At 50.0% G+C, this 22215-nt stretch overlaps 1 protein-coding gene across 1 annotated transcript; it reads left to right on the plus strand.

Moving 5' to 3' along the window:
• Positions 1-1361: 1361 nt before the first annotated feature.
• Positions 1362-17154, plus strand: LOC144511119 (protein phosphatase 1A-like). Its single transcript, XM_078241096.1, has 5 exons — positions 1362-2312; positions 11028-11145; positions 12619-12730; positions 15297-15354; positions 17125-17154. Exons 1-5 carry the CDS (start codon positions 1362-1364, stop codon positions 17152-17154), a joined length of 1269 nt encoding a protein of 422 aa, XP_078097222.1.
• Positions 17155-22215: the final 5061 nt, after the last annotated feature.

Consider the following 22215-nt stretch of genomic DNA (forward strand, 5'->3'; position numbering starts at 1 on the left):
GAATACAATCCTAACCGACAGCCTCTCCTCACATGACAGACCTGCCATCCCAGGGAACAGTAAGAAGTCTCCCAACACCAGGTTAAAGTCCAACAGGTTTATTTGGAATCACGATCTTTCGGAGCACTGCCCCTTCATCAGGTGAGTGGAGAGGTAGGTTTCACGAACACGGCATATATAGACAGAGACTCAATCGCAAGATAGTGGTTGGAATGCGAGTCTTTACAGATAATCAAGTCTTTACAAGTACAGACAGTGTGAGTGGAGAGAGGGATAATCACATATTAAAGAGGTGTGAATTTATAGAATCCCTACAGTGCAGAAGGAGGCCATTTGGCCCATCGAGTCTGCACCGACCACAATCCCACCCGGGCCCTATCCCCGTAACCCCACATATTTACCCTGCTAATTCCTCTGACACTAGGGTCAATTTAGCACGGCCAATCCACCTAAACTGCTCATCTTTGGAGTGTGGGAGGAAACCGGAGCACCCGGAGGAAACCCACGCAGACACGGGGAGAACATGCAAACTCTATTCAGACAGTGACCAGAGGACGGAATCGAACCCGGGTCCCTGGCGCTGTGAGGCAGCAATGCTAACCACTGTGCCACCCCAAGGCATGAGGAATCAGCCTGGTAAACCTTCGCTGCACTCCCTCTATAGCAAGGACATCTTTCCTCAGATAAGGAGACCAAAACTGCACACAATACTCCAGGTGTGGCCTCACCAACGCCCTGTACAATTACAGCAAAACATCCTGTGAAGGATGGCTATTGAATTTTATAAGTTTCTATGAGATCCTCTCTCACTCTTCTAAACTCCAGTGAATACAATCCTAACCGACTTAATCTCTCCTCATATGACAGACCTGCCATCCCAGGAATCAGCCTGGTAAACCTTCGCTGTGCTCCCTCTATAGCAAGGACATCCTTCCTCAGATAAGGAGACCAAAACTGCACACAATCCTCCAGGTGTGGCCTCACCAGTGCCCGATACAATTGCAGCAAAACATCTCTACTCCGATAGAATGATGGAATTTAGCAGGATGCAGAGAGAGAAGTTTAGGATTTCGAATGCGCAGGTAACACCAGGTTCAGCTGCTGTCCTCGTGGGCCTTTTTCTTTGAATGGTGCTTACCTTGGTAGGAGGGAGATGGGCGGAATTAACCTCGCATTAGCCTGGATCAGATTAACTTGCTGGGGGATTACCAGGACAAAATTAGCCTCTGGTGATATTCGAATGAGCTGTGGCTGCAGAGGGACGGGACTGAGTTAGGCTTCTCCTGCTACATGTTCCCTCAATCCCGGAGCTCTACTGCTTCTTCCGGAACGCTCCAGGGGTTTTGAGGATCCGGGGGGGGATGGGAAACTCGGACACCCCTGAGTCCTTGACTTTGATGCCCCAGTTGACGACTTTTGTCAGGCAGGTGGTGAAGGAGACCGAACGCATGGTCTCTTATTTCTTCAAGGGCGAGGAGGTCGGGGAGGTCTCCAGCCACCTGGAGGTCCCGGTCACCCTCCTGGAGCGGGAGCAGGGCAGCGGGAATGGGCTGCGCTACGGGCTGGGCGCCATGCAGGGCTGGAGGGTGGAGATGGAGGACGCTCACACCATCGTGCCCCGCCTGCCCCCGGCGCTGGGCGCCTGGTCCTTCTTCGCCGTCTTCGACGGGCACGGGGGCTCGAAGGTCGCCCGCTACTGCTCGGAGCACCTGCTGCGCCACGTGACGGGCAACTGGGACTTTGCCAAGGGGGGGCAGCCCTCGGTAGAGAAGGTGAAGAGTGGAATCCGCCGGGGGTTCCTGCAGATCGACAGCCGCATGCAGAGGCTGTGCCGTTTCTCCAACTGGGGCTGCAGCGGTTCCACCGCGGTGGCCGTCACCGTGTCCCCCACGCACGTCTACTTCGTCAACTGCGGCGACTCGCGCGCCGTCCTCTGTCGCGGTGGCCGCACCTGCTTCTACACGGAGGACCACAAACCCTTCCTGCCGAGGGAGCACGAACGCATCCGGAGGGCGGGGGGTACGGTGACCCTGCAGCGGGTCAACGGCTCGCTGGCCGTCTCCCGCGCGCTGGGCGACTTCAACTTCAAGGCGGCCGAGTGGAGGAGCCAGACGGAGCAGCTGGTCTCCCCCGAGCCCGAGGTCTACGAGATCGAACGCTCCGACAAGGATCAGTTCATCATCCTGGCCTGCGACGGGATCTGGGACATCATCAGCAACGAGGACCTGTGCCAGTTTGTCTGCTCCAGGCTCCAGCTCACCGATAGGCTGGAGGACGTGTGTGGCCAAGTTATTAATGTCTGTCTCTACAAGGTACAGCACAACCTGCATCTCTATAGCGCCTCTCACTGCCTCACACGGACCCCCCAAAAAAAATGCTCTGCGGCCAATGAGCGTTTCCGAAGTGCGGTCACTGTTATAACGCAGCAAGCACGGCAGGAAATTGGCGCACAGCAAGATCCCACAATGTGATACGAATTCTGATAATCTGTTGTCTTATTGATGCTGGCTGGTGATAAATATTAAACAGGATGTCTTCAGGATATTGCCATAATATCTATTACTATAACCACCCCGAACACCCCGATTAGATTCCAGTCTGTAACTCATTCCCGGGTATCTGTTATTCTATATATAAACCACCCCAAACTCCTCGATTAGATTCCAGTCAGTAACTCACTCCCGGGTATCTGTTATTCTATATATAAACCACCCCAAACTCCTCGATTAGATTCCAGTCAGTAACTCACTCCCGGGTATCTGTTATTCTGTATATAAACCACCCCGAACCCCTCGATTAGATTCCAGTCTGTAACTCACTCCCGGGTATCTGTTATTCTATATATAAACCACCCCGAATCCCTCGATTAGATTCCAGTCTGTAACTCAGATCCGGGTATCTGTTATTGTATATATAAACCACCCCAAACCCTTCGATTAGATTCCAGTCTGTAACTCACTCCTGGGTATCTGTTATTCTATACATAAACCACCCCAAACTCCTCGATTAGATTCCAGTCTGTGACTCACTCCCGGGTATCTGTTATTCTATATATAAACCACCCCAAACTCCTCGATTTGATTCCAGTCTGTAACTCACTCCCGGGTATTTGTTATTCTATATATAAACCACCCTGAACCCCTCGATTAGATTCCAGTCTGTAACTCACTCCCGGGTATCTGTTATTCTATATATAAACCACCCCGAATCCCTTGATTTGATTCCAGTCTGTAACTCACTCCCGGGTATCTGTTATTCTATATATAAACCACCCCGAATCCCTCGATTAGATTCCAGTCTGTAACTCAGATCCGGGTATCTGTTATTGTATATATAAACCACCCCAAACCCCTCGATTAGATTCCACTCTGTAACTCACTCCCGGGTATCTGTTATTCTATATATAAACCACCCTGAACCCCTCGATTAGATTCCAGTCTGTAACTCACTCCCGGGTAGCTGTTATTCTATATATAAACCACCCCGAATCCCTTGATTTGATTCCAGTCTGTAACTCACTCCCGGGTATCTGTTATTCTATATATAAACCACCCCGAATCCCTCGATTAGATTCCAGTCTGTAACTCACTCCCGGGTATCTGTTATTCTATATATAAACCACCCCAAACCCATCGATTAGATTCCAGTCTGTAACTCACTTCCGGGTATCTATTATTCTGTACATAAACCACCCCGAACCCCTCGATTTGATTTCCACCCGTAACTCATTCCCGGGTAGCTGTTATTCTATATAGCAACCATCCCGAACCCCTCGATTAGATTCCTGTCTGTAACTCACTCCCGGGTTTCTGTTATTCTATATATAAACTACCCCAAACCCCTCGATTAGATTCCAATCTGTAACTCATTCCCGGGTATCTGTTATTCTACATATAAACCACCCTGAACCCCTCGATTAGATTCCTGTCTGTAACTCATTCCCGGGTATCTGTTATTCTATATATAAACCACCCTGAACCCCTCGATTAGATTCCAATCTGTAACTCATTCCCGGGTATCTGTTATTCTATATATAAACCACCCTGAACCCCTCGATTAGATTTCTGTCTGTAACTCACTCCCGGGTATCTGTTATTCTATATATAAACCACCCCGAATCCCTCGATTAGATTCCAGTCTGTAACTCCCTCCCAGGTATCTGTTATTCTATATATAAACCACCCCGAACCCCTCGATTAGATTCCAGTCTCTAAATAACTCCCAGTATCTGTTACTCTATATATAGAAAAGTAGAAAGAAACTTAAGCAAGGAATAAGAAGGGCTAAAAGGGGTCATGGAAAAGTCATTGGCCAGCAGGATTAAGGAAAATCCGAAGGCTTTTTATATATATAAAGAGCATGAGGGTAGCCAGGGAGAGGGTTGGCCCACTCAAGAACAAGGGAGGGAATCTATGTGTGGAGCCAGAGGAAATGGGCGAGGTATTAAATGAGTACTTTGCGTCAGTATTCACCAAAGAGAAGAACTTGGTGGATGATGAGTCTGGGAAAGGATGTGTAGATAGTTTGAGTCATGTTCAGATCAAAAAGGAGGAGGTATTGGGGTTCTTGAGAAACATTGAGGTAGATAAGCCCCGGGGCCTGATGGGATATACCCCAGAATACTGAGAGAGGCAAGGGAGGAAATTGCTGGAGCCTTGAGAGAAATCTTTGTATCCTCACTGGCTACAGGGGAGGTACCAAATACCATAAGCTTTCGGAGCTTGCTGCTCCTTCGTCAGATGGAGTGGTCTCTGTTGTGAGACTTCTTACTGTGCTTACCCCAGTCCAACGCCGGCATCTCCACATCATGACAGGGGAGGTCTCAGAGGATTGGAGAATAGCCAATGTTGTTCCTTTGTTTAAGAAGGATAACAAGAATAATCCAGGTAATTACAAGCTGGTGAGCCTTACATCAGTGGTAGGGAAATTATTGGAGAGGATTCTTCGAGACAGGATTTCTTCCCACTTGGAAATAAGTGGGCGTATTAGTGAGAGGCAACATGGCTTTGTGAAGGGGATGTCGTGTCTCACGAACTTGATCGAGTTTTTTGAGGAAGTGACGAAGATGATTGATGAGGGTAGGGCAGTGGATATTGTCTACATGGACTTCAGTAAGGCCTTTGACAAGGTCCCTCATGGCAGACTGGTACAGAAGGTGAAGTCGCATTGGATCAGAGGTGAGCTGGAAAGGTGGATATAGAACTGGCTTTGTCATAGAAAGAAGTCTCACAACACCAGGTTAAAGTCCAACAGGTTTATTTGGTAGCAAAAGCCACTAGCTTTTGGAACGCTGTTCCTTAAGCTAGTGCTTTTGCTACCAAATAAACCTGTTGGACTTTAACCTGGTGTTGTGAGACCTCTTATTGTGTTTACCCCAGTCCAACGCCGGCATCTCCACATCAGGTTTGTCAGAGAAGACAGAGGGTAGCAGTGGAAGGGTGCGTTTCTGAATGGAGGGCTGTGACAAGTGGTGTTCCTCAGGGATCAGTGCTGGGACCTTTGCTGTTTGTAATATATATAAATGATTTGGAGGAAAATGTAACTGGATTGATTAGTAAGTTTGCGGATGACACAAAGGTTGGTGGATTTGCGGATAGCAATGAGGACCATCAGAGGATACAGCAGGATATAGACCGGTTGGAGACTTGGGCGGAGAGATGGCAGATGGAGTTTAATGCAGACAAATGTGAGGTAATTCATTTTGGAAGGTCTAATACAAAGAACAAAGAACAAAGAACAGTACAGCACAGGAAACAGGCCCTTCGGCCCTCCAAGCCTGTGCCGCTCCTTGGTCCAACTAGACCAATCGTTTGTATCCCTCCATTCCCAGGCTGCTCATGTGACTATCCAGGTAAGTCTTAAACGATGTCAGCGTGCCTGCCTCCACCACCCTACTTGGCAGCGCATTCCAGGCCCCCACCACCCTCTGTGTAAAAAACGTCCCTCTGATGTCTGAGTTATACTTCGCCCCTCTCAGCTTGAGCCCGTGACCCCTCGTGATCGTCACCTCCGACCTGGGAAAAAGCTTCCCACTGTTCACCCTATCTATACCCTTCATAATCTTGTATACCTCTATTAGATCTCCCCTCATTCTCCGTCTTTCCAAGGAGAACAACCCCAGTCTACCCAATCTCTCCTCATAGCTAAGACCCTCCATACCAGGCAACATCCTGGTAAACCTTCTCTGCACTCTCTCCAATGCCTCCACGTCCTTCTGGTAGTGCGGCGACCAGAACTGGACGCAGTACTCCAAATGTGGCCTAACCAGCGTTCTATACAGCTGCATCATCAGACTCCAGCTTTTATACTCTATACCCCGTCCTATAAAGGCAAGCATACCATATGCCTTCTTCACCACCTTCTCCACCTGTGTTGCCACCTTCAAGGATTTGTGGACTTGCACACCTCGGTCCCTCTGTGTTTCTATACTCCTGATGACTCTGCCATTTATTGTATAACTCCTCCCTACATTATTTCTTCCAAAATGCATCACTTCGCATTTATCCGGATTAAATTCCATCTGCCACCTCTCCGCCCAATTTTCCAGCCTATCTATATCCTGCTGTATTGCCCGACAATGCTCTTCGCTATCCGAATACAGATAGGAAATATACAGTAAATGGCAGAACCCTTAAGAGTATTGACAGGCAAAGGGATCTGGGTGTACAGGTACACAGGTCACTGAAAGTGGCAATGCAGGTGGAGAAGGTAGTCAAGATGGCATACGGCATGCTTGCCTTCATCGGCCGGGGCATTGAGTTTAAAAATTGGCAAGTCATGTTGCAGCTTTATAGAACCTTAGTTAGGCCGCATTTAGAATATAGTGTTCAATTCTGGTCGCCACACTACCAGAAGGATGTGGAGGCTTTGGAGAGGGTACAGAAAAGATTTACCAGGATGTTGCCTGGTATGGAGGGCATTAGCTATGAGGAGAGGTTGGAGAAACTTGGTTTGTTCTCACTGGAGCGACGGAGGTTGAGGGGAGACCTGATAGAAGTCTACAAGATTATGAGAGGCATGGACAGAGTGGATAGTCAGAAGCTTTTTCCCCAGGGTGGAAGAGTCAATTACTAGGGAGCACAGGTTTAAGGTGCGAGGGGCAAGGTTTGAAGGAGATGTACGAGGCAGATATTTTACACAGAGGGTGGTGGGTGCCTGGAACTCGTTGCCGGGGGAGATAGTGGAAGCAGATACGGTAGTGACGTTTAAGGGGCATCTTGTCAAATACATGAATAGGATGGGAATAGAGGGATATGGTCCCCGGAAGGGTAGGGGGTTTTAGTTCAGTTGGGGCAGCATGGTCAGTGCAGGCATGGAGGGTCGAAGGGCCTCTTCCTGTGCTGTAGGTTTCTTTGTTCTTTCTTTGTTCTTTGTAAACCACCCTGAACCCCTCGATTAGATTCCAGTCTGTACCTCACTCCCGGGTATCTGTTATTCTATATATAAACCATCCCGAACCCCTCGATTTGATTCCAGTCTGTAACTCACTCCTGGGTATCTGTTATTCTATATATAAACCACCCTGAACCCCTCAATTAGATTCCAGTCTGTAACTCACACTCGGGTATCTGTTATTCTATATATAAACCACCCTGATCCCCTCAATTAGATTCCAGTCTGTAACTCCCTCCCAGGTATCTGTTATTCTATATATAAATCACCCCGAACCCCTCGATTAGATTCCAGTCTGTAACTCACTCCCGGGTATCCGTTATTCTGTATATAAACCACCCTGAACCCCTCGATTAGACTCCAGTCTGTAACTCACTCCCGGGTGTCTGTTATTCTATATATAAACCACCCCGAACCCCTCGATTTGATTCCAGTCTGTAACTCACTCCCGGATATCTGTATTTCTATATATAAACCACCCCGAACCCCTCGATTAGACTCCAGTCTGTAACTCATTCCCGGGTATCTGTTATTCTACATATAAACCACCCTGAACCCCTCGATTAGATTCCAGTCTGTAACTCACTCCCGGGTATCTGTTATTCTATATATAAACCACCCTGAACCCCCTCGATTAGACTGCAGTCTGTAACTCACTCCTGGGTATCTGTTATTCTATATATAAACCACCCTGAACCCCTCGATTAGACTCCAGTCTGTAACTCACTCCCGGGTATCTGTTATTCTATATATAAACCACCCTGAACCCCCTCGATTAGACTGCAGTCTGTAACTCACTCCTGGGTATCTGTTATTCTATATATAAACCACCCTGAACCCCTCGATTAGATTCCAGTCTATAACACACTCCCGGGTATCTGTTAATCTATATATAAACCACCCTGAACCCCTCGATTAGACTGCAGTCTGTAACTCACTCCCGGGTATCTGTTATTCTATATATAAACGACCTTGAACCCCTCAATTCGATTCCAGTCTGTAACTCACTCCCGGGTATCTGTTATTCTATATATAAACCACCCTGAACCCCTCGATTAGATTCCAGTCTATAACACACTCCCGGGTATCTGTTAATCTATATATAAACCACCCTGAACCCCTCGATTAGACTGCAGTCTGTAACTCACTCCCGGGTATCTGTTATTCTATATATAAACCACCCCGAACCCCTCGATTAGATTCCAGTCTGTAACTCACTCCCGGGTATCTGTTATTCTATATATAAACCACCCGAACCCCTCGATTAGATTCCAGTCTGTAACTCACTCCCGGGTGTCTGTTATTCTATATATAAACCACCCCGAACCCCTCGATTTAATTCCTGTCTGTAACTCACTCCCGGATCGGGGTCTGAGTGTCGGAAACTGAAACTATGTCCCAATGGGATTGTGTTTTTACATTCCTCATGCATATTTAAAAATTAATTCAGTATCTGTGTCACGCCGGTGTGTTTATCTTCGAAACCACGCTGACATTAATTCCCTGAAAGTGGCACCATGGCAACAAACTGCACGGATTAAGGTCAAGTTAGATGTGAGAATAATCATTCCCTCGCAACAGATGCCAGCCCAGAATTAGCAGCGACTCAACGCACCTTCCCCAAAGCGTGATACCCCCTTCCAGAACCTTCCACTGGTCAACAGGCCTGAGCTGAGGTCGGGGTCAGGGTCCAGCAGAGTTGCTCTCTCTGTTCATAGGTTACACTTGTCTTCACTGCAGTTTGGAAAGGTTAAGACTGAAACCTACAAGATCCTGAGGGGATTTGACAGGGTAGATGTGGAGAGGATGTTTCCTCGTGTGGAAGAATCTAGAACTAGGGGGTCACTCCTTGAAAATCAGGGGTCGTCCATTTAAAATGAGGACTTTTTTTTTCCCTGAAGGTCTCTGGAACTTTCTTCCTCAAAAGGCAGTGGAAGCAAAGTCTTTGAATATTTTTAAGGCGGAGCTAGATAGATTCTTGATTAACGAGGGGGGTCAAAGATTATCAGGGGTCGGCAGGAACCTGGGGTTGAGGTCACACTCAGATTAGCCATGATCTTATTGAATGGTGTAGCAGGCTCGAGGAGCAGAGTGGTCTCACTCCCGTTCCTAATTCATTTGTTTCATGTTACCCCCCTGCGTTAGAGAGAGAGAGGGGAAATCAGCCAGGGTTCCTGCCCCTGATCCCTGTCCAGTGATCCCTGGGTTAGAGAGAGAGAGAGGAAATCAGCCAGGGTTCCTGCCCCTGATCCCTGTCCAGTGATCCCTGGGTTAGAGAGAGAGAGAGGAAATCAGCCAGGGTTCCTGCCGCTGATCACTGTCCAGTGATCCCTGGGTTAGAGAGAGAGAGGGGAAATCAGCCAGGGTTCCTGCCCCTGATCACTGTCCAGTGATCCCTGGGTTAGAGAGAGAGAGGGGAAATCAGCCAGGGTTCCTGCCCCTGATCACTGTCCAGTGATCCCTGGGTTAGAGAGAGAGAGAGGAAATCAGCCAGGGTTCCTGCCGCTGATCACTGTCCAGTGATCCCTGGGTTAGAGAGAGAGAGGGGAAATCAGCCAGGGTTCCTGCTCCTGATCACTGTCCAGTGATCCCTGGGTTAGAGAGAGAGAGGGGAAATCAGCCAGGGTTCCTGCCGCTGATCACTGTCCAGTGATCCCTGGGTTAGTGAGAGAGAGGGGAAATCAGCCCGGGTTCCTGCTCCTGATCCCTGTCCGGTGACCCCTGGGTTAGAGAGAGAGAGGGGGGGGAAATCCAATTTTAAGATTCCCCTCGTTCCTTGTTCTGGGCTCCTCCCACCCACACCAGAGGAAATAGTTTCTATCACCCCCTATTAACCCCTTTAATCATCTTCAAATCCTCAATCAGATCATCCCTTTACCTTTGATCCTTGAGGGAATGCAATTCTAGTCCTTGCATAGAATCCCGACAGTGCAGAAGGAGGCCATTCGGCCCATCGAGTCTGCTCCGACCACAATCCCACCCAGGCCCTATCCCCGTAACCCCATGTATTTACCCTGCTGATCCCCCTGACACTAAGAGTCAATTTAGCACGGCCAACCAACCTAACCCGCACACCTTTGGAGTGTAGGAGGAAACCGGAGCACCCGGAGGAAACCCACGCAGACATGGGGAAAATGTGCAGACTCCACACAGACAGTGACCCAAGCCGGGAATCGAACCCGGGTCCCTGGCGCTGTGAGGCAGCCGTGCTAACCACTGTGCCACCGTGCTGCCCATCTTTCAGTCCTTGTCCCGTCCTGATGAAGTCATTCCCCTAAAGGTAGGTGGATAGAATAGAATAGAATCCCTACAGTACAGAAAGAGGCCATTCGGCCCATCGAGTCTGCACCGACCACAATCCCACCAAGGCCCTACCCCCATATCCCTACACATTTACCCACTAATCCCTCTAACCTACGCATCTCAGGACACTAAGGGCAATTTTAGCATGGCCAATCAACCTAACCTGCACATCTTTGGATAGAGTTAAGATACGGATCAGTCATGATGGCATTGAATGATGGAAGAGGCTGGAAGGGCTGAATGGCCTCCTCCTGGCCCTATACCCTGACTGCAATGCATCGTGTGTTGTTATGACTGTGGGTCTCACTGGTTTCTCTCTCTCTGTTAAACAGGGCAGTCGGGACAACATGAGCATTATCCTGGTCTGCTTCCCAAACGCACCCAAAGTGTCGGAGGAGGCGATTCGCAGAGAAGAGGAGCTGAACGCCTACATTGAACAGAAAGTGACCGGTAGGAAGGACCCCCATCAACAACCCCCACATCCCATCAGGAGTAGGAGGAGGCCATTCGGCCCATCGAGTCTGCTCCATTCAATGAGACCATGACTGATCGGATGTGATAATCCTCAACTCCACTTTCCCGCCATAACCCTCGATTCCCTTACTGATTAAAAACTTGTCCATCTCAGCCTCGAACATACTTAATGGACATGGACGACCGTCCAGTCAGGGTTTGACGGGGAGTGGGCAGCGTGGGGTGGGGGCGTCTGCAAGTTTTTAGTTCAAACTGAAGCATGGATTTATTCCCAACCTTTAACTCAAATTGCTCTGAACCCATTTTAGCAATGTGGAAAGACTGGATCTAATCAGAGATAGAATCACAGGATCCCTACAGTGCAGAAGCAGGCCATTCAGCCCATCGAGTGTGCACCACCCCCCTCCGAAAAAGCACTTTACCTGGGCCCACTCCCTCACCCTATCCCTTGTTTTGGGGCAATTTAACATGGCCAATGCACCTAACCTGCACATCATTGGACACTGAGGGGCAATTTAGCATGGCCAATCCACCTAACCTACACATCCTTGGACACTCCACCTAACCTGCACATCATTGGACACTGAGGGACAATTTAGCATGGCCAATCCACCTAACCTGCACATCATTGGACACTAAGGGGCAATTTAGCATGGCCAATCCACCTAACCTGCACATTCTTGGACACTAAGGGGCAATTTAGCATGGCCAATCCACCTAACCTGCACATCCTTGTACACTAAGGGGCAATTTAGCATGGCCAATCCACCTAACCTGCACATCCTTGGACACTAAGGGGAGGCATGGTGGCACAGTGGTGAGCACTGCTGCCTCACAGCGCCAGGGACCCAGGTTCGATTCCAGGCTCGGGTCACTGTCTGTGTGGAGTTTGCACGTTCTCCCCGTGTCTGCGTGGGTTTCCTCCGGGTGCTCCGGTTTCCTCCCACAGTCTAAAGACTGTGTTAGGCTGATTGGCCGTGCTAAATTGACCCCAGTGTTAGGGGATTAGCAGGGGGTTACATGGGGTTACAGGAATAGGGCCTGGGTGGGATAGCCTCCTTCTGCATTGCAGGGATTCTATGATTTTATGGCTAAGGGGCAGTTTATCATGGCCAATCCACCTAATCTACACATCATTGGACATTAAGGGGCAGTTTAACATGGCCAATCCACCTAATCTACACACCTTTGGACACTAAGGGGCAATTTAGCATGGCCAATCCACCTAACCTGCTCATCTTTGGATACTAAGGGTCAATTTAGTATGGCTAATCCATGCTAAACCTGAGTTTTATCCCCCGTCCCGATCTCTGAAGCTTCAGCTTGCTGCCTGGAAAGGTTTGTGGTCAATCTGGCTCAGTGCTCTCAGTCCCTGCTCCCCCCACGGACTGGTCCTGGATGTGATTATGACCTGTCTGCATTGTAACCGTTGCCCCCCCTCTCTTGCAGAGAGCTTCAAGGAGCAGTTAGAAGAAGGAGAACCAAACTTGTTCTACGTGATGCAAAGTTTAGCTCTGGAGGAGATTCCTAACCTGCCCCCAGGCGGAGGGCTGTCCAGCAAGTGAGTGGGGGGGACGGGAGGATGGGATGGGAACGTGACAGGGAACGAGCCGGCGGATTGCCGGAGCTTTCGGCAATGTCGATTGAGGGAAATAAACATTGTTCTTGAGTCGGTTGGTTCTAAAGTTTAAGTTTATTTATTACATAGAAACACAGAAACATAGGAGCAGGAGGCCATTCGGCCCTTTGAGCCATGGCTGATCATCCAACTCAATAGCCTAATCCTGCTTTCTCCCCATAACCTTTGATCCCATTCGCCCCAAGTGCTATACCCAGCCGCCTCTTGAATACATTCAATGTTTTGGCATCAACTACTTCCTGTGGTAATGAATTCCACAGGCTCACCGGGTGAAGAAATGTCTCCTCACCTCCGTCCTAAATGGTCTACCCCGAATCCTCAGGCTGTGACCCCTGGTTCTGGACACCGCCACCATCGGGAACATCCTCCCTGCATCTACCCTGTCTGGTCCTGTTAGAATTTTATAAGTCTCTATGAGATCCCCCCTCATTTGTCTGAACTCCAGCAAAAACAATCCTAACCTAGTCAATGTCTCCTCCTACATCAGTCCCGCCATCCCCGGAATCAGCCTGGTAAACCTTCGCTGCACTCCCTCGAGAGCAAGAACATCCTTCCTCAGAAAAGGAGACCAAAACTGCACACAATACTCTAGGTGTGGCCTCACCAAGGCCCTGTACAATTGCAACAACAGTAAGAAGTTTAACAACACCAGGTTAAAGTCCAACAGGTTTATTTGGTAGCAAAAGCCACCAAGTAGCAAGGCTTTTGCTACCGAATAAACCTGTTGGACTTTAACCTGGTGTCGTTAAACTTCTTACTGTGTTTACCCCAGTCCAACGCTGGCATCTCCACATCATAATTGCAACAACACATCCCTGCTCCTGTACTCGAAACCTCTCGCAATGAAGGCCAACATTTGCCTTCTTTACCGCCTGCTGCACCTGCATGCTTACCCTCAGCGACTGGTGCACAAGGACACCCAGGTCCCGCTGCACACTCCCCTCTCCCAATTTACAACCATTCAGGTAGTAATCTGCCTTCTTAGATCAGCCATGATCTTATTGAATGGCGGGGCAGGCTTGAGGGGCTAGATGGCCTACTCCTGCTCCTATTTCTTATGTTCTTATGTTCTTGTTTTTGCTTCCAACGTTTATCCAAATTATACTGCATCTGCCATTGATTAGCCCACTCACCCAACCTGTCCAGATCATTCTGAAGAATCTCTGCATCCTCGTCACAGTTCACCCTCCCACCCAACTTGGTATCATCTGCAAATTTTGAGATGTTACATTGTGTCCTCTCATCCAAATCATTAATATATATTGTGAATAGTTGGGGGTCCCAGCACCGATTCCTGAGGTACCCCACTAGTTACTCCCTGGTCACAAGTAGGCTTACATGCACATTGCAATGAAGTTACTGTGAAAATCCCCTAGTCGCCACACTCCGGCGCCTGTTCGGGTACACTGAGGGAGAATTTAGCACGGCCAATGCACCCTAACCAGCACGTCTTTCAGACTGTGGGAGGAAACCGGAGCTCCCGGAGGAAACCCACGCAGACACGGGGAGAACGTGCAAACACCACACAGACAGTGACCCGAGCCGGGAATCAAACCCGGGTCCCTGGCACTGTGAGGCAGCAGCGCTAACCGCTGTGCCAATATGCGTACCCACCGAACCAAGAACAGCTTCTTCCCTGCTGCCATCAGACTTTTGAATGGACCCACCTCGCACTAAGTTGATCTTTCTCTACACCCTAGCTATGACTGTAACACTACATTCTGCACTCTCTTCTTTCCTCCTCCCGTATATACTCTATGAACGGTATGCTTTGTCTGTATAGCGCGCAAGAAACAATATTTTTCACTGTATCCCAATACATGTGACAATAATAAATCAAATCATTCAAATTACCGAGACCACCAGGCAGAACTCAGCCTCCCCGCGCCGCCCCCCCCCCACCCCCCCCCTCTTCCTCAAGATAGAGGAGATGGGATGGGAGGGGGCCCGTGGGTCCACGGAGGGTGGGCTGAGGGGGCACAGCACTTTAATCTCTCCGGCTATCCAGTGACGCCATTGCTGCCTCACAGCACCAGGGACCCAGGCTCCATTCCCGGCCCGGGTCACTGTCTGTGCACGTTCTCCCCGTGTCTGCGTGGGTTTCCTCCGGGTGCTCCGGTTTCCTCCCACAGTCCGAAAGGCGCGCTGGTTAGGATGCATTGGGCCGTGCTAAAGTCTCCCTCAGTGTAACCCAAACAGGCGCCGGAGTGTGGCGACTGGGGGATTTTCACAGTAACTTCATTGCAGTGTTAATGTAAGCCTTAGTTGTGACACTAATAAATAAACCTGATTCACATTTGGACAATCTGTCGGAGGGGTGGGCCGGTTGGCAGGGTCCGTGTGCCCAGCATATCGCCAGCCGGGGTCCTGAATATCAGGACAAATTGGAGTAAATCAAAGTGGGAGTGGGGCCGGGGTTTCTGATAAGTCGATCGAAGATTGCCGCAATGTTTGTGACTCTCCCGTCTTTTTCCACTTTGTGTCTCAGGAGGGATTTGATTATCGACATTTATAAGAGCTTGAAGGATGAATACAAGGTGTTGACGGTGAGTGGGAGGGAGGGGCCCTCCTTTCTGAGATTACCCAGGGACACGGGCTGTAACTGGTGAAGATTCTAGCTTGGGTTTGGTGTCAGTCACTCCTCACATGAAGATTGAGTCAATGCGCTGGGAACAAATGTGGCGAAAACCGCGAGTTAATCGAAGATGTGAATGTTTCACTCGATGAGTGAGGGGACTCAGTGCTGGTCCCCAGCAATCCCGATTCCTTGCTCATTCCCCCCACTTCCTTTTTCCCACCAGCTGCCAAGACCCTACTGGGATTCTCCCACCTCACTCTCTCTCCCTTTAAGATGAACCCTCTAAACCGGCCTTTGACTGAGCCTTTAGTCACCCCCGTCTTTGGCTCGATGTCGAAGTTTCTCCAGTGATGTTCCTCTGTAGCCAGTTTGCTAGGTGCTATATCAATGCAACTTATTGTTGTGGCTGCACTGATCCACCGGTGAGAATCCTATCATACTCAACGGTGTGAGTGCTGGTAGAATGCAAGAAATGGGAGAAGGGGGAGGCCACTCTGCCCATCGAGCCAGTTCTGTCATTCAGTAAGACCGTATCCAGCCGGTATGACCCTGGGCTCCCTTGTGGATGGGAGGACAAGAGGGGCTTTTGAAAGGTCAGGAGTGGAGTCTCACTCTTGTGACTGGGCTGTTGAAGGTACTGACCGAGTGAAACCCCTTAGTTAGCCTGAACCTCCAACATGTTCATAGAATCATAGAATCCCTACAGTGCAGAAGGAGGCCATTTGGCCCATCGAGCCTGCACCGACCACAATCCCACCCTATCCCCGTAACCCCACATATTTACCCGAGCTAGTACCCCCGAAACGAGGGGCAATTTTGCACAGCCAATGCACCCTAACCAGCACGTCTTTCGGACTGTGGGAGGAAACCCACGCAGACATGGGGAGAACGTGCAAACTCCACACAGACAGTGACCCAAGTTGGGAATCGAACTTGTTGTTGGGCAGAAGAATTCGGAAGGTTTTAATCTTCCTCGAGGAGATCATTATTCACGTTAGCACGGACTATTCCATTGTGGACTCTTCTGGATTCGAATCCCGGCTTGGGTCACTGTCTGTGTGGAGTTTGCACGTTCTCCCCGTGTCTGCGTGGGTTTCCTCTGGGTGCTCCGGTTCATAATAACTAGGAGCAGGAGTAGGCCATCCGGCCCCTCGAGCCTGCTCCACCATTCAATAAGATCATGGCTGATCTTTTCGTGGACTCAGCTCCACTTACCCGCCCGCTCACCATAACCCTTAATTCCTTTACTGTTCAAAAATCTATCTATCCTTGCCTTAAAAACATTCAATGAGGGAGCCTCAACTGCTTCACTGGGCAGGGAATTCCACAGATTCACAACCCTTTGTGTGAAGAAGGTTCCTCCTCAACTCAGTCCTAAATCCGCTCCTCCTTATTTTGAGGCTATGCCCCCTAGTTCTAGTTTCACCCGCCAGTGGAAACAACCTCCCTGCTTCTATCTAAGCTCCCACAGTCCGAAAGACGTGCAGGTTAGGTGGATTGGCCATGCTAAATTATCCCTTAGAGTCCCGGGATGCGTAGGTTAGAGGGATTAGTGGGGTAAATATGTGGGGTTATGGGAATAGGGTGGGATTGTTGTTGGTGCAGATTCGATGGGCCGAATAGCCTCCTTCTGCACTGTAAAGGTTCATTGTTTACAGAGCAGAAGGAGTCCATTCGGCCCATCGAGCCAGGGAAGGTTAGGGAGCGGAATGTAACTGATCTTCCTCTTTTGTTGCAGACATGCCGAGAGTCGGAAGAGAGTCGTTAAGCAGCTTGTTCCCAGGATGAGATGTTCCTGCTCCTTATTCCCCAGATCATTTCATCTGAAGTTGTGACTGGTCAGAATGTTTGAGTGACTGCACCGACTCGACTATTACCTGTTAAACCTCCCCCACCCCCACCTCGTAGACCCCACTCCCATGCCTATCTGTGTAACCCTGTCCGGTGAGGAGGTGGGGCAAATAATCGGGGTTCTGTGTCTGCATCTGGGACGCGATGGCCCACCCCCGTGAAGCTCTGGCCCGTTCCAGGCTGTAATAGGATTGAGGGGCTGAATCATAGAATCCCTACACTGCAGGAGGAGGCCATTCGGCCCATCGCGTCTGCACTGATCACAATCCCACCCAGGCCCTATCCCCATAACCCCACGTATTTACCCTACTAATCCCCCTGACACTAAGGGGCAATTTAGCACGGCCAATCAACCTAACCTGCACATCTTTGGATTGTGGGAGGAAACCGGAGCACCCGGAGGAATCCCACGCAGACACGGGGAGAACGTGCAGACTCCGCACAGACAGGTGTCCAGATGTTAGGTGTCCCGATCACCAACAACCTGTCCTGGTCCCCCCCACGCCGACACTATAGTTAAGAAAGCCCACCAACGCCTCTACTTTCTCAGAAGACTAAGGAAACTTGGCATGTCAGCTACGACTCTCACCAACTTTTACAGATGCTCCATAGAAAGCATTCTTTCTGGTTGTATCACAGCTTGGTATGGGGTTCCTGCTCTGCCCAAGACCGCAAGGAACTACAAAAGATCGTGAATGTAGCCCAATCCATCACGCAAACCAGCCTCCCATCCATTGACTCTGTCTACACTTCCCACTGCCTCGGAAAAGCAGCCAGCATAATCAAGGACCCCACGCACCCCGGACATTCTCTCTTCCACCTTCTTCCTTCGGGAAAAAGATACAGAAGTCTGAGGTCATGTACCGACCGACTCAAGAACAGCTTCTTCCCTGCTGCTGTCAGACTTTTGAATGGACCTATCTCGCATTAAGTTGATCTTTCTCTACACCCTAGCTCTGACTGTAATAGTACATTCTGCACTCTCTCCTTTCCTTCTCTACGAACGGTATGTTTTGTCTGTATAGCGCGCAAGAAACAATACTTTTCACTGTATGTTAATACATAATTATTTAATGTGTATAATTATTAATAATTATTTAATAATAATCATTTAATACATAAATCAAATCAAATCAGACAATGACCCAAGGCAGGAATCGAACCCGGATTCCTGGCGCTGTGAGGCAGCAGTGCTAACTGCCCATAATGACCCCCGAATGGCCTCCTCCTGTTCCTACTCTCCCCTGCTCCGTCCTCCCCATCGCCTGGTTAAACATCTCCGCTTTTAAAACATCTGCTTTCCACGTGTTTCTCCAGCTCCCTTTTGGAAAGTTCCTATTGAATCTGCTTCCACGGCCCTTTCAGGGCAGCACCTTCCAGATCACAACTCACGGGTGACACAGTGGGTTAGCACTGCTGCCTCGCAGCGCCAGGGACCCGGGTTCAATTCCCGCCTTGGGTCACTGTCTGTGTGGGGTTTGCATGTTCTCCCCGTGTCTGCGTGGGTTTCCTCCGGGTGCTCCGGTTTCCTCCCACAGTCTGAAAGACGTGCTGGTTAGGGTGCATTGGCCGTGCTAAATTCTTCCTCGGTGTTACCCGAACAGGCGCCGGAGTGTGGCGACTAGGGGATTTTCACAGTAACTTCATTGCAGTGTTAATGTAAGCCTCACTGTGACACTAATAAATAAACTTTAACTTTAAATTGTGACTTGTGACATAATGAATAAACTTTGAAACTTAAAAACCTATCTCCCGCTCTGGCTGGCTGTCTTCAATCTGTGTCCCTCCTGCTACCCCTGGGGACACTTGCTCCTTATTGACTCTGTCTGAAACTCTCAGCGTTATCGACACCTCAGCCAAACTCTTCCTTCATTCTCTCTGCTCTGAGGGTAACAATCCCAGCCCTTCCCGAGCCTCCGCGTTAACCGGAGTCCCTCCACCCTTGGCCCACCATGGACAATCTCCTCCGCACTCCCCCCTCTCCCAGGTCCTGACAGGCTGTCCCGAGGGCGGTGACCCGCTCTCTGCAATCTCTCAACAATCCTGGTGTTGTTAAAACTCTTACTGTGTTCACCCCAGTCCAACGCCGGCATCTCCACATCAATCACGTTCAACAGAGCAACAGGAAAATGGCTCCCAGCGATGAAGATCTGCCGCAGAGATTCCCGGGAGCGGCGGTGGCGCTGGGAGGGGGGGGGGCTCTGAGGGTCATTCTGGGGGAGGGGCGATCTGAGGATCATTCTGAGGGGGAGGGGGGTCTGAGGGTCATTCTAGGGGGGGGGGTCTGAGGGTCATTCCGGGGGGAGGGGCGATCTGAGGATCATTCTGAGGGGGAGGGGGGTCTGAGGGTCATTCTAGGGGGGGGGGTCTGAGGGTCATTCCGGGGGAGGGGCGATCTGAGGATCATTCTGAGGGGAGGGGGGTCTGAGTGAGGGTCATTCTAGGGGGGGGTCTGAGGGTCTTTCTGGGGGGAAGGGGGTCTGAGGGTCATTCTAGGGGGGGGGTCTGAGGGTCTTTCTGGGGGGGAGGGGGTCTGGGGTCATTCTAGGGGGGGTGGTCTGAGGGTCATTCCCAGGAGGAGGGGGTCTGAGGGTCATTACCGGGGGGAGGGGGGGTCTGAGGGTCATTCTGGGTGAGGGGGAGGGGGTCTGAGGGTCATTCCAGGGGGAAGTGGGGGGGGGGGGGTCTGAGGGTCTTTCTGGGGGGGAGGGGGGGTCTGAGGGTCATTCCGGGGGAAGTGGGGGGGGAGGGGGGGTCTGAGACAAGGGGAAACGGGACTACTGGTTGGCAGAATTACAACGCAGGACAACCCGGAGGAAGACGGAGAATGTTCTAGAACAAAACAACAAGATTCGAACTGTTTGACGTTTTGCGATTGTTGGGGATCTGAAGGAGTTGTGGCTGGAATTTTTGTATTAAATGGCGAACAATAATGAGACTGAAGGTGGCCCCCAGCCTCTCTGCCTCCAGGTAAAGGGGTATCTGCTTCAAGTGGTTTCACAAGGGGGGCCAAAAAGCAGGAACAGAGTCTCCCAAGAGAATCCTCCTACTGCCCGCAATCCCACCCGGAGATTTGTTGGATCATGGATTATCCCTGAGAGACAATGAGACTTCTATTCGTCATGGGTGAACTGGTAGCTTTGTCCCACTGAGCATCACGGCTCCGCCCTCGGACTTTGCCTCCACAACTCGCGTCCCCGCCTTCTGGTCCACCCTGACTGCTTAAGATCTCCTGATTCGTCCAGGGTCCCCAGTCTTTGTACCTGCCCCAGCTCACCACAGTAAGAAGTTTAACAACACCAGGTTAAAGTCCAACAGGTTTATTTGGTAGCAAAAGCCACACAAGCTTTCGGAGCCCCAAGCCCCTTCTTCAGGTGAGTGGGAATTCTGTTCACAAACAGAGCTTATAAAGACACAGACTCAATTTACATGAATAATGGTTGGAATGCGAATGCTTACAACTAATCAAGTCTTTAAGATACAAACAACATGAGTGGAGAGAGCATCAAGACAGGCGGCACGGTAGCACAGTGGTTAGCACTGCTGCTTCACAGCTCCAGGGACCTGGGTTCGATTCCTGGCTTGGGTCACTGTCTGTGTGGAGTTTGCACATTCTCCTCGTGTCTGCGTGGGTTTCCTCCGGGTGCTCCGGTTTCCTCTCACAGTCCAAAGATGTGCGGGTTAGGTTGATTGGCCGTGCTAAGATTGCCCCTTAGTGTCCTGAGATGCATAGGTTAGAGGGATTAATAGGTAGAAAATGTAGGGATATGGGGGTAGGGCCTGGGTGGGATTGTGGTCGGTGCAGACTCGATGGGCCGAAAGGCCTCTTTCTGTACTGTAGGGTTTCTATGACTTTCTATGATAAAGAGCAGAGCAGAAACTGATAGCTAAGTTCCGCACACATGAGGACGGCCTCAACTGGGATATTGGGTTCATGTCACACTATTTGTAACCCCCACAGTTGCCTGGACCTGCAGAGTTTCACTGGCTGTCTTGTCTGGAGACAATACACATCTCTTTAGCCTGTCTTGATGCTCTCTCCACTCACCTTGTTTGTATCTTAAAGACTTGATTAGCTGTAAGTATTCGCATTCCAACCATTATTCATGTAAATTGAGTCTGTGTCTTTATATGCCCTGTTTGTGAACAGAATTCCCACTCATCTGAAGAAGGGGCTTGGAGCTCCGAAAGCTTGTGTGGCTTTTGCTACCAAATAAACCTGTTGGACTTTAACCTGGTGTTGTTAAACTTCTTACTGTGTTTACCCCAGTCCAACGCCGGCATCTCCACATCCTGACTACCATCGTCACCTCACCACACCAGAGCAAAGCTGCCTGGTTCCTCACTGCTTTGAGTTGTGGTCACTGGGTATACCCGCTGGTGTAAACTCGGAGTAATAGATGGGATGTGGGACACTGGCCTCCCTCCTTGTCGCTCAGGGACACTAAACGCGGACAAACAACTCGGGAGAGATTGGAAACGGGAAAACCAGAGATCGGTCAAAGAGGAAGGGGCGACCTGATAGAAGTCTACAAGATTATGAGAGGCATGGACAGAGTGGATAGTCAGAAACTTTTTCCCAGGGTGGAAGAGTCAATTACTAGGGGGCACAGGTTTAAGGTGCGAGGGGCAAGGTTTAAAGGAGATGCACGAGGCAGATTTTGTACACAGAGGGTGGTGGGTGCCTGGAACTCGCTGCCGGGGGAGGGAGTGGAAGTGGATGCGGTAGTGACTTTTAAGGGGTGTTTTGACAAATACATGAATAGGATGGGAATAGAGGGATAGGGCCCCCGGAAGGGTAGGGGGTTTTAGTTCAGTCGGGCAGCATGGTCGGTGCAGACTTGGAGGGCCGAAGGGCCTGTTCCTGTGCTGTAATTTTCTTTGTTCTTTGATGGGTTTTGATATATGGAGAGATGGTGGGGAGGGGTGGTCTGGAGAGTGAGGGAGGCAGGGCTGATGGGGTTCCAGAGGAAAATCA

The sequence above is a fragment of the Mustelus asterias genome, chromosome 24 (genome assembly GCF_964213995.1).
Source record: "Mustelus asterias chromosome 24, sMusAst1.hap1.1, whole genome shotgun sequence".
Taxonomy (NCBI): Eukaryota; Metazoa; Chordata; class Chondrichthyes; order Carcharhiniformes; family Triakidae; genus Mustelus; species Mustelus asterias.

Excerpts from the sequence above, each read along its gene's own strand:
- LOC144511119 (XM_078241096.1), top strand. The coding sequence starts at position 1,362 with ATGGGAAACTCGGACACCCCTGAGTCCTTGACTTTGATGCCCCAGTTG. Across the intron at positions 2,313-11,027 it reads TTAATGTCTGTCTCTACAAG|GGCAGTCGGGACAACATGAG; the intron begins GTACAGCACAAC and ends TCTGTTAAACAG. Across the intron at positions 11,146-12,618 it reads CATTGAACAGAAAGTGACCG|AGAGCTTCAAGGAGCAGTTA; the intron begins GTAGGAAGGACC and ends CCTCTCTTGCAG.